Here is a 12,790-nt window from a genome sequence, read left to right on the forward strand (position 1 = left end):
CAAAATTTATAGATTGTATTTGTATTTATAGCATTTGATGCATCCATTTCCTTTTTTATTTGGCCTGCATTTTTGTGGCCCTTTTATTTTTTAATATTCCGCTTCCTTTCATAAACGACAATTGTTCCTTTAACTAACCCTAGCTCCTTGTTGACCCATTATTATCAAGGAAACTCTGCTTAAGCCAGTGTCTCATATTGCGCTTATCAGGGAGAGAATATATATCTTTTATGGCGATCAACATCTTCGTTCTTTTGCCACTAAATGACGAGTTTTCCCCGCACTTTAATTGTCTGGGAAAATGCATTTTATCGCCCAGCCACCATCTATAAGAAGAAAACCAAGAATAGGGCCCAGCGTAAATATTAACAGTCGCAACAATTAAAGAAGTGTCCCCTCTGCCTTTTCGTGGATGGAAAATACGTTACAAATCCAACGCTTGGGCGACTTGGCTCTGAACATCCAGCGAGTTGGTCAAGTGGATTTGGTCTTCGTCTTCCCCTATTTTTCGTTTTCTGGCCTAAATACGCGCCGCTTTATGCTCACTGAGTAACGTGTGAAACGTCGGGGGTAAGGAATTCCGAACCCCGAAGCAAAAGGAAGCAAAGTGCTAGCTACTACAATTTTGATTTGGCCCTGAGGCAGTGGCATTGTTGCAGTTGTACGAGGGCGTAGACAGTTGGCTACAGGTGAGTGCCTCTGCTGCTGCACTCAACAAATTTGTTTTCTTAAATATAGAATACATTTTTTTCATACATTTTAAAAAAATTTCTTAAATAAGGACATTATTTTTTGTGTTATTAAAAATTGTTCTAAAAAAAAAAAATTTTAGAAAATATTTTCTAAACTACAGGAATTATTTTTTCAATTTTAAATATAAGGTGTTTTTCATCCAAGCTGCCTCTTCCTAATTTTCTGTATTTAAAGGAAAAAATTTTAGAAAATAAATAACTAGTCCATTCTAAAATTAATGAAATCTCCTTTTATCATAAGTTAAGTACTATTTTAACATATATAGAAATCTACTTTTCTCTTATTTTTGGCTAAAATGAAGAAAAATATCCTTATATTTACAGAAGAATTTCCTAAAATGCTTAGCCTAGGGGGCTCATGAGTTGGAACATCAAATATTCCGCAGCTTTTTTGGCCCAGGTTTCAAATCCCCTCTAGTTTTGTTTTTCTAAAATATATAAAATAATATCTTTGTTTTAGAAAAATGTTGACCTATATTTTTAAAACCTACTTTCTGTAATATAGAAAGTTGTGAACGATTTTCTAAAATCATGTTTTAGATAAAAAATTATTTGAGTGTGGACAAACTGCTAATTGGTGCCTTTGGTGGAGTACAACTCTCTGACGTCCCCCCATCGAAAAGTTCCACCGAATGCAATCAAAATATTTACAAACGCAGTGGAGTGTGAGATCTGCAAGAACTTTCTCTCTCCAGTTTGTAAAGGTGTGAAAGGACAATGCAAACGCAAATGCAAATGCCGACTTACCTGGATCTCAAGAACGGGATCTTCCACAATGGAGGGCACGACAAAATATTTTCAACTATTTCGAGTGTCTTTTGCAGCAGAACACAAGAGGCAGAGGCAGAGGCATCCGAGATTTATGTATGTAAATGCCCGTCCAGCACTCAAGCACCGAAGGGCTGAAAGTCGAAATTAAGTTGTAATCTTTGTAATTTTTGTCACTCGAAAAGGGGTTGACAGCGGACAGCTGCCTCACTCCCTTGCCTCACCCTTTATTTTTTTTGGATTTTTCAACAGGGCGACTGAGACTGCATAAAGCGACACATTTGTTTTGTAAATATTGCGTTTGTAATTAATGCGCGAATATCGGAAGACAACACATTTCTCAGGTTCGCCGCTGCTTGTCTCTCGGGAACAATTTGCATACGGGCCACGACGATTGGCGTCATTTTTCAATTGCTAGTCATTTTTCATTATGGCCAAAGGGTTTGACTATTCAAATTTCATTCAACATAGATTAATGGGTTCAGCATTGGCTGTTTGGGAAAATTCACAAGGTCAAAGGCAAAGTATTTGATAATTTCTGGGGGGAGAAAAAGGATATCGATTGGCTGGATTTGTAATATTTTATAAAAAATACTTAGCAAAAATTCCTATGTATAGCTAAACTTCACTCAGAAAACTAAATTGCCTTAATGTTAGGACAAAATTTGGAATAATTGCTTTAACGAAGTTTAAGGCAATAAAGGCTAAAATTAAAGTCAAGTATTCCTAATGTTAAGGCATTTTTTTCTTTAATCAAGGAATTTAGTTTTCTGAGTGTAATGTTTTGTTTTATTGATCACTTTAAATATAAAGATATATGTAATTTTCTGTCAATAAAATATTATCTTTAGACTTATTTGGTTCTTGTTTTTACAATTTAAGACCAATTTGATTAAGCAGCTTATAAAAGAACATGTAGCCCAACCAATAACATAAAACAAATGTAATTACATTGACAATAAAATTATTTGTTTACCGGATGAACTTTATTAATCAATGCTTATGCCTTCTTGTTATTATCTATTTAAGTTTTTTTTAAGTCAAAGCTATATCTTACGTGCTATTTTAACATGAATAATGTGCAAATATGTATGTAGTTATATGCAAAGAAAATGTTCTCACTCCTCCCCCAGATTTTTCCAATCATTTGATGAAGCTATCAAACAGACCTTACTTGGTTTTCCCACTTCGGGACAAACCCATCGAGCGATAAATCAACTGACAACTTTTCACCATTCAATTTGGCACATGCAAAATAATTTTGCAGAAATTTGTAAACATTTTATTGCAACCCCTTATTTTTTTTGGCAGCTACTTAAGATGCGTCGATGGCATTCAAGCGAAAGCAAGACAATGGGATTTTGCAAAACGCACAGACAGCGGATGATGTGTAATAGAGGAGTTTTCCGATTTTAACCCTTGGTGCCGGCACCAAAATGCACCGAGGATCGATATGAACTTTGCATATACACATAAGAGAAAAGTACGTAAGGAATAAATGGCGTCGAGGTTCGAGTTTATTGCCCATGCATAATCCCGCTTAATGTGCTTACTGCGGACAGCATTTGAATAATGCCCAGTTAACGCTTTAATGTGCTTAGTCGCTATCTTGAGGTGTGTTAAACACTTCCTGTCTGGGAATCGGGGAACCGGGGAATCGGGAGTTCCGACTTTAATGTCTTTCTGATACTCGGCTTGCAACATTTTTTATTGAGCCCGTTGTGCAACGAATCCATCAATTTTACTGCTGCCGGCCAGGAATATTTTTATTTGCGATCAGGCCCCCGAACAAAGGCGACACTTCCTGAAACAAAAGAAGCCAGCAAAGTAGCAAAAAAAAAGGGCCAAGAATCGTTACAACTGTCGTAAAGTTTCGATGCAGGCAGCGACTTTAAGCTGCTTATGAGCGAGCTGTGGGCAATTCGTTCTTATAAAATGTACAAAGCAGTTTGCGGTTTATCCTTTCAGCAATAAAAGTATCCGATTACGGAATGCACTGGGAACCAAAGCGAGGCTCCTCGTCGTCCTGTCAGCGCATAGATCAAATGCCAAAGGACCCAGCTGTGCTCGCTCCTGTTCCTGCGTCTTTTAATTAAAGTTTTAAGCCCATAAATGCTGCTGCCCGGGCAAAACACGAACAAAACACGGCGACAAGGGCAAGTTAAATGCCAGTCAAAGCGTTGACATGATATCCCTGCAGTAAACTGACACTGAGTCTGAGTCTGGGACAGTGGGGCTGTGAAACCGAGCTTAGACAACAGCTGCGCCAAGGATGCAGGATGAACTTGCCTTCGGCTCTGGTTGAGCTCAGCTCCTCGGGAAACTTGTCCTGCACAGCCAACAAATGTCAACGAAATCGAGCATCTAAGGTATATGGATAGGAAAGCAACATTAACTAACAAGCTATTGTATTTCACCAGATTTTAAATCGCATCACTGCAAAATAATATAATGAAAATAGTAAAATAATATCAAAGTCTTGTAAAATAAAAATGGCTCTCTTTAAATTTAAGGACATGAGCCTTTAAGTAAGGAAATCAAAGTTACTTTAACATCAGTTTTTATATTGCATTTTAGCCTTTTTCTTTTCCTTTTCTTTAAATGTCAAACAAATAAACAAATGTGACCTAATGTCTAGTTTCGTATTAAGCATATTTTTAAACATTTAAAAACACAATTAAATGCCAATACGGGCAAGAAATATAATTATAATTATTATAAAGGGTTGATAATTATTTTTAAAGGGTTAAAAATGTTTTTGTAAACTAAAAACATTTCCTTAAAGATTTTAAAGCCATTGAACAAGTTAATAAATTTATGAAAATGTTACCTAACAATATAAAAATCTACTCAAATTTGCAACTTTTAGAAAACATAAAATAATGTATAAGACATAAATTGCTTCGACAGAAGCATTGTGAATTTTAGGCGAAGATTTTATAGGTTTTATATAATAATATAAAGAACAGCGTTTTTAACGTTTGTTTTAATAATGGATATTAGTTTAAATTTGTTGATTTTCAGTGACGATTTTATAAATTTTATATAAGACGGAAAAACTTTTATAAAGTGGTTTCTCAACAATGAATTTTATGCGAAAAAAAAGACAAATTGTTATGTTTTGTTGGAAAGTAAAATCAGATTAGTAAAGAGTTCTTTCGTTTTGCAGCCCACGACCTATGCACTCTCCGAAAATAATACCATTGCACTCGGCTTGGAGTTATTGACCCGTGCGAGGGCACTGGAGTGTATCAGTTTCGAAAATCCTCAAGTCACATCCTCCCCGACTTGGTGGATAAACCCGCTTCTCAAGTGGTTCCTGAGTTCTTGAGTTTTTGGGCAACGGCAACCCCTTGAGGGGATTACAAGGGAATTGCATCTGGAGTTACACGAGTGAAATGGCCAGCTGGGTGACTTATTCAAATACATTTTGGACTGGCCCTTTTGTTTCATCCGCCTGCCTGCAATCACTCATAATGATTATGGAGGCATTGTCTCTGGTTCCGCCACCCTAATGATTCAATTAACGGACCAGCTGAGCCTGAATCTGCATTGGGCACTAAAACTGAGGCTGACCAGTTGCAGTTATTTATGTGTCATGTGGGAAAACAAAAGGGTTTTCGTTCACTGAGAACTTTTCCCGCTTACAAGCCCCTTTGTTTTCATAACTCCGAACATGACTCCGTGTGGACGAGGTTTTTCTGGTCCTGCGAGATGATGAGGAAAACTCGGCAATGGTCATTCCCAAAACGAAAGGGTGGCTGTAGGTAAATCCAGTCGGCAAGATGCTTGAAATCAGGTAAAACTCATCTGCCAACTAGTGTCAGGCATCCACAAATAAATTTTATTACAAAATCTTTCAAAACTTTAATTTTCTGTTTGCTGTGATGCTGGTAGTCGGGGAGAAAAAAGGGTAGAGTTCGCATCATGTTCTTGTCTAAAATTAAATTAAATTTTGGTATTCTATGTATGAATAGGTGCAGAGAATTTTCTAACTCAATTAAAATAAATATTTATGCTAGCTAAGACTGATGCTTGTTGGTTGCTACATATTTGATTGGTCGTTTGTTCCCAATTTTGTTCTTTTAAACTAAGACGCACAACTAAAATACAAGTACAGATTTTATTGAGTCCGCAAAATTTGTTAATTTTTCCTAATTTTTTTCTTTACTCATTTTTTTGTATTTTCCTTATCTTTTTATTTTTACTATACCCTAAAATATTTAATTTTGTTGTTTTGATATTTATTAATATATTTAAAATATCTTTAAAAGGATATGTTGTTAATAATAGAAATCTATATTTTCAATGGCTATGAAAGAAATCGTTATTTTCAGTATAAATCGAACTCAGACTCACTTTTATTTAAAAAAAAATTATAATGCTTTTATCAGCTCATTAAATAGTTCTGCCGAGTTTATCTTTGAGCAATAAAATCTGCAAAATATTCAATGCTTCAATTTCAACTCCATTCAAATCCCGTTTCAATTTTGATTTTGTATTGTTTCCTTGGCCATTAATTTATGTTCAATATTTTATTGGTTTCCATTTGATGAAATGAATCCTTCCCATGACAAATTCTCCTTTGTCTTGCTGCGGAAATCTGCTGAAAACGGCATTAGAATCCTATTAACTAGCCGCCGCAAATTCAAATATTTTTGGCCAGACAAGGTATGCGTACGTACTCCATACAAAATTAAGTCGACGAACTGAGGGTTGCGACGGCACATTTGTTTGAGCAAATCAATTAGTCACAATGGCCCTCGTAGCAGGACAATGGCCGAATAGTGTCCCTTGTGGACTGGGCTATTCGTGGACTTCTTCCTGGACATAAGGGCGTTAATTATCGGGCAGCAGAGGCAGACGTTTAATGAATGCACCCGGGGCGAAGAGGAGCTCACGTAATTTAAATTTGCTTAAGCAGATTGCGTGTGTTTTGTTATGTTTGTTGTTATGACTTTCAGCCGCTGGCAAAGTCGCTTAGTTAGAGCACCGAGTGTCCCTCATCCTCATCCACTTTAGTTTCCGCTTCCTGTGCCGGCGATGTCGCATCCTTCGAGCAATTAGTGAGCAAGATGGGCACACAGGAAGTCTGATTCAGTCGTCGAGGGTGAGCCATAATTTCTGGACTTACACGAATCTTGGATTTAATTTGGCATTTCCACATCTGTTTTTTTTTCGGAAGTAGGTCCCAATTTTATATGGCCATAAAGTGCGATTTTGGTATGCCCATCGAATGATTTTATATCATTTTGCGCCAGCTGTCCATTATAAAATCGTTTATGAGCCCTGACAATTGATTGATATACGTTGCAGAGGGGAATATTTGGCTGGACTGCCCTGATTTTGTCCTCAAAATCAAATGTCTTATTTACAAAGTTTGCCCAGACGAAATTCTCACATCTGCGCAGGCGCAAAAGTATTAGCTTTCAGCGGCAGAATTACCATATGAATTCAAAAGGATTAGGGTAAGCCTTGGAAAGTATCAAATAACCTGGCTGCCAATTAAACAGCCTTTACTTAATTACAACAGATAGTTTGGCCTAAAAGACGAAAACATAAAATGCATGATTGATGCGTTGACAGCAGAAAATAGAAAAAAGAATCGACAAAAAACACGAAGAAATTAAGGAAAAAAACCTAGAAAACTTTCAACCTTTGTCAAGCAAAGTTTTCCCCTGCAACCACCATTGGGAAATGGGAAAACTCAGTCGCAGCTGCCGAGAAAAACTCTCCGCTCCTCATATGCAAATCAGTTTAACCGTCGGTTCATCATTCCCGTCGTCCTGCGAATCTTGCAATTTGAGTAAGCGAGTGACATAATTCCCGACAGCGTGACCAACTTTGATTGATCTGCAGATCGGCAAAAGCGAAAGCAACATCCAATGCGACAGGCATGCCGAATCAGAAAACTGGTACAGCGTTCGCTTTCTCCATTGTCCTGCCAAGGATCTGCCTGCAAAAGTGTCAGAATTTGGAAAATCGCTGGGATTGATCACTCGAGTCCTTAACATGATGTAGAGCATGGCTTTTGCATAATTTAGTTCGGGTTTACAAGGTTCTTACAAGGGAATTAATGAGAAAGTACCTAAGTTATGGGAAAGTTAAGAGACAAATGGTTATCCTTTTTTTACAGGAGAGTTTAGTGTCAAAAATATTCGAACAAAAGCATAAACGAAGTTTTAGAAATTCATATTTTTGGATGAAAATATTCCTATTATATTGTACCATTTTTAGTTGCATCTGTCATTAGTAAAATAAAATGGTTTGCATTTAGCTGTTTTTTTTAGATGACAAATTAAAAAACAAGTAAATCAAATCATAAATATTATAACCTTTTATATACACAAACCTTTTTTTTTTTTAATTTTTGCTTTAAAAACAAATCCCGAAACTAAAAATAAACTAATTCCAAAATAATTACTTTTGAATATTCAAAGTCCTGACATAAATCCCTAAAAATCAATCAGCTAAGTAGGTCATAAAACCCATTATGAGGCAAAGACCTTTCACCCGCTTTCTCCTCCATCGACCAGCACATTGACCCAGAAAAAGCGATCCGATCTGATCGGAGGATTATGCAAACATTTGCGGACAACTGTCATTAGTCAATGGTCCCATATTTGAACTCTGACCGCAGAGCAGCGTTAAGTGGACAAAATGCCAGCAGAAAATGCGAAAAATCACGTCGATTTCTCAGGGAAAACCGCAAGTTGAGACAACCCCTAGAAAGGAGAAAGCAGCATCTGAGAGTGAAATAGGGAAAGGTGAAAACTCGATACCTAGACGAACCCCTGCGCGAAGGTCTATGGAACTACGGAACTATGGAACCCAAGGGAAGAATTTCGCAAGTCGCTTACCCAAAAATGGCATAACAATCTCATTGTGCGCACTCGAACCAAATGATGTGTGAGATATCAATTGTCAAATCGACAATGGAAAGTGACAGATCGGTATCTGTAACGTTCGTAATAAAATTACTAAGTTTATTGATTTGTCCTGACACTTTGGCAGAGCCACGGAGTTTGGGATGCGAAAAGAGGAAAGCAACCTCACGAATCTGGGACAGATTGATGACTGCTCTCGCATTATCAATGGGAGTGTCCTTCCGCCACTCCTCTCGTCCTTTACCCCTTGCTGAGGCTCCTGCTCCTGATGTCCTATAAAATTATAAGCAATTACATATAAAGAATTTCCGTTGGCTCGTCGTAAAGTAGGCAACTTTATGGGCCCAGTAAATATTTTGATGGCCGAAAATTCGCTAAAAAAAATTAATTCCGTTCGTCAACATTTCGCTGACTTTGGAATATTTCTTAATGCTCACATTTTGACTCGTCTCGACTGACAAATGAATCCAAACTTCCTGCTGACCACGCCCAAATGCTGTTCATGCCACTCTCCGTTTTCAGAAAAAGTCTATTAATGACATGAGTTGCACTTCCTTTAAAACTCTTCCATGTTTGTACTAATTATTATTAATGCGTTCTCAAACCAAAATCAGAAAGGGAAACGCTCAATGATTTGTGCATTTGTGGGCTAGTCGACAAAATACGGGACAGTAGGTTATGGGAACAAACTGTTTTGGGATAAGATGACAATTTCAATTCGTGTTATATCAAATATTTCCTATATAAGATTGATATTAATAGTATATTTTATTTAAATCAAACAAACATGTTTCTTAAATGTTACTTAAGATCTTAGGATGTCTTTTGAATAATGTTTTAAGCTCGTATTTTCATCGTTTTTCTTGATGAACTTCTTTTGTGCATAAATCTAATTAGCATGTTCTTCGACAATGACTTTCGGCAACTACCACATCACACATTGTCAAGGCAAGCTCTCGAGGAAATCCGTTTAATTTCCCCCAAATCCCAAAAGACAGCGACAAATTCTCTTGCCCGAAAAAATACACAGATAACAAAGACTGATTATTTCGCTAAAGAGAACTAAGTTCAAAACTATTATCGCAGTATTTTAACTTTCTGTATATAAACAAAGAAATTTAAGTTTTAAAAATGATTTTCCAACAAATAATGAAATAGTTTTATAAAAATTAATTAATTGTAATATCATCTTTTGCGACATGATTTTTTAGTTTTTTAAGTTTCTATCAAACACAGTATTTGTTTTTCAGTTTTTTAAAGAAGGAAAAGAACGTTTTAAAAATGATTTCCCAATAAAATTTGATGAAATTTTAAAAAAAAAATTTCTTTTCTAGAGTAAAATATTTTGATAAGTGATTTTTTTGCTGATTACAGATTATTACATTTTATAAATTATATGTATATCGTGCGGATCTCCTATGTGTACAATATTTAATTTGCTTCTTTTTCTCAGTGCACTGCCTCTTTCAAACTTTGTGTGAAAGTGAAATCAACTCAATTGCGGGCGTGTGCTGTTAGTCTTGCGGTTGGCAGCGACTCCTGCTCCTGGCTTTTTGGTCCTGTGCCCGCACAATTGGTTCAGGTACAAAGTACAAAGTCAGAGATTGCCAAAAGGTGTTGGTAGATGCTTCCTATCCGCAGCATTGTGTTGGTCCGTGTTGGCCTGTGCTAGCCCGCTTGTGTATGCACAGTTGTCACCCGCGTCCTACAGGTGAAATGGATCCTCTCGAGGGCGCAGATGGAGATGGAGATGGAGGACCTCGTGCCTGGGCGTCTCCTTTGTTCGGCCGCATAATGGAAGCAAAACGCTCCGAAATATGAATTGAATCTCCTCGAGTGCATTTAATATACATTACGCCCTCGTCCTTCTCCTCTTTGCACCTTGCTAATATCCTGGCGCTTCCTTGCCGACAAAGTTGCGAGTAGTTTGCCATCTTCCGCTGTTTGCCGAAAAACGCTCAGGTATGCGGGCCATACAATATCCGCTGAAACGTTTAAGTGAGATTAACAAGTGATGACTGATACCGACATCGGCGCAAGCAGGGTTCCACTTTTGCCCTCGGGGTTGTGTGCTTTCTATTAAATTAAAAGTGGCAAAGGAAAAACGGAGGAGCAACTCTGTGCCTCTGGCATAAAGTGCAAGCTTTATTGGGCGACTCGATTTTCGGCTTTAAGAAGTCCTCCTTTTGTCATGTCTATAAAACATTTTTTATCGAACGACGAATGCTTCTGAAATTTGGCAAACGTGTAGTATAATAGCGAAACCACATCATTATGTTTGATTTTAATCTTAAGGCATTGTTATTTTATTCGAACAAATTTATTTTATTTAAAAATTAAGCTTGGGGATAAAGTTTGCAACCATAAACCATATACCTATTGTACTGCTTTTATGGTTTGAGTTACAGAAGTTCAAATTCGAAAATTAATTAGTAAGGCTTTACTTTTGCTAAAATTAATCATTTTATATTTAAGTATTTTATATTTTTATTAATTACAAAATTAAATATATTGCTGATTATGGAAATGTGTATTCTGATTGTTTTGGTTGATTTCTTAAACAGTTTTATTTACTTTCTGATGAACGTTCGTCATTATCATTATTATTACGGCATGTTTAATGCATTTAATGTTCTTCGAATCATTTTATATTAAATCATTTCAAAATTATTGATTGAATTAATCAATTAATTACAAAAGTAAACCTATTGCTGATTATGAAAATATTTATTCCGATAGTTTTGATTAATTTCTTAAACAGTTTTATTTACTTTCTGATGTCATTGTCATTATTATTAATACATTATTGAATACATTTATTGTTCTTGGAAATTGAGCAGTGATTTCCTAAGGTGATAAGCAGTGCTATTAAATCGTAGACAACAGACAGAAAAGTGCACTCAGTCACTTTCGATCTGAGCTTGAATCATGAACGGTTCTCTCGCGATTTTTACCCTGGCTTGGGCTTTCATCTGCCTATTTCCTGCATCCCAAGCTGGACCTAAAAACCCCGAGGAGCTGAGAGTATACAAACAGCTGAAACAACTGGACTGCGGAGTCCTTACAAATATAATTCCCAGCCAAAGACTTCACCGACGAATCACCGGTGGCAGGATATCTTCCCTGATGTCTCAGCCTTGGATGGCGTTCATCTATATACCAAGTCATTTGGAGCTGTGTCGCTGTGGAGGCGCCCTTATCTCAGAACGTATGTACACCCAGAGAAGATAGATTTTTTTTTTTAAATTTAAAACTAATTTCTCCATACTTAAAAATAATAATAGAAGTGTAACACACTTTGATTTAAACACAACACCTCTCGGGGCGTAATAAGTACCGAAAATATTTAATTCAAAGTGAACATATTTCTATTTACCATTATTCTCTGTGTGTATAGTGTAAAAAGAAAATATTATTACTTTCTTTTAACTCAGGCTTCATTTTAACTGCTGCGCATTGCTTTAAATTGTGCCCCAAGTCCAGCGAGTAAGTATGATAGTATTGATTCTTGCAGAGTATTTCCTAGCTATATTAAATGATCAGATTAAGAGTGCGGCTGGGAGAGCTCGACCTAAATTCATCAGCTGACTGCACAACGTACGATTATAAACTAATTTGTGCACCACCCGTGGAGGAATATACCATAGAAAAGTGGACTATTCACGAGGATTTCGATGCCTTTTCTAGTTGGAATGACATGGCCCTCATAAGACTTGACCGGAAAGTGGTATTTAAAGGTAAGAAATGTTTACTAAAAAATAAAAGAAGTTTTGTTTTTCCCTAAAATTGAAAAATACTCCTTTTACAGACCACATTCGACCCATTTGTCTGCCCCTAAGCGACGATCTCCTGGCGTTTACCACATTGATGGGAAAACCCTACATTGCGGTGGGCTGGGGAAAAATGGAGGATCGCCGCTTCGCCAACACTACCATGGAAGTCTATATCAACACGAAGAATTGCTCTGGCGGCAGGGACTCTTCCTTTTTGTGCGCCGATGGATCCTTTGTGGATACCTGCACCGGCGATTCGGGTGGTCCGCTCACCTGGTCAACCATGTACTTTGGCACCGTGCGAACGGTTCTATTCGGAGTGGTCAGCACGGGGGCCAGTGACTGTGGAACTGGTCAGAGCGCCTACTACATGGATGTGCCCACCTTTGTGCCCTGGATACTCGCCAAGCTGGCAGAGTTCCCCAACTTGTTGGATGGTTCTGAGAACATTTAAGCTGCTTCTTGAACCACAATTTATTCATGTATAAAGTTTTTAACTGTGAGATTGTGGAAAATACTTTTTTTCTAATTTTTGGCGAAATAACAATAATGTTTTTGACTATAGGTATTATCATTTAGTTATTAAAATATATTGCACAAAATCGAACTT

The 12,790-nt window shown here is 37.0% G+C and overlaps 1 protein-coding gene and 1 long non-coding RNA gene across 2 annotated transcripts; both read left to right on the forward strand.

The window, feature by feature from the left end:
- The first annotated feature begins 6,850 nt into the window (after positions 1-6,850).
- On the forward strand, positions 6,851-7,780 carry LOC128256529 (uncharacterized). The gene is made up of 3 exons (XR_008267790.1): positions 6,851-6,988; positions 7,054-7,326; positions 7,380-7,780. It is a non-coding gene; the product is annotated as an uncharacterized LOC128256529 (long non-coding RNA).
- Positions 7,781-11,315: 3,535 nt separating this feature from the next.
- On the forward strand, positions 11,316-12,790 carry LOC128256541 (serine protease grass-like). The gene is made up of 4 exons (XM_052986973.1): positions 11,316-11,615; positions 11,842-11,893; positions 11,951-12,144; positions 12,216-12,790. The coding sequence occupies exons 1-4, from the start codon at positions 11,336-11,338 to the stop codon at positions 12,632-12,634; spliced, it is 945 nt and encodes a 314-aa protein (XP_052842933.1). The 5' UTR covers positions 11,316-11,335; the 3' UTR covers positions 12,635-12,790.

Source organism: Drosophila gunungcola (genome assembly GCF_025200985.1).
Source record: "Drosophila gunungcola strain Sukarami chromosome 2R unlocalized genomic scaffold, Dgunungcola_SK_2 000020F, whole genome shotgun sequence".
Taxonomy (NCBI): Eukaryota; Metazoa; Arthropoda; class Insecta; order Diptera; family Drosophilidae; genus Drosophila; species Drosophila gunungcola.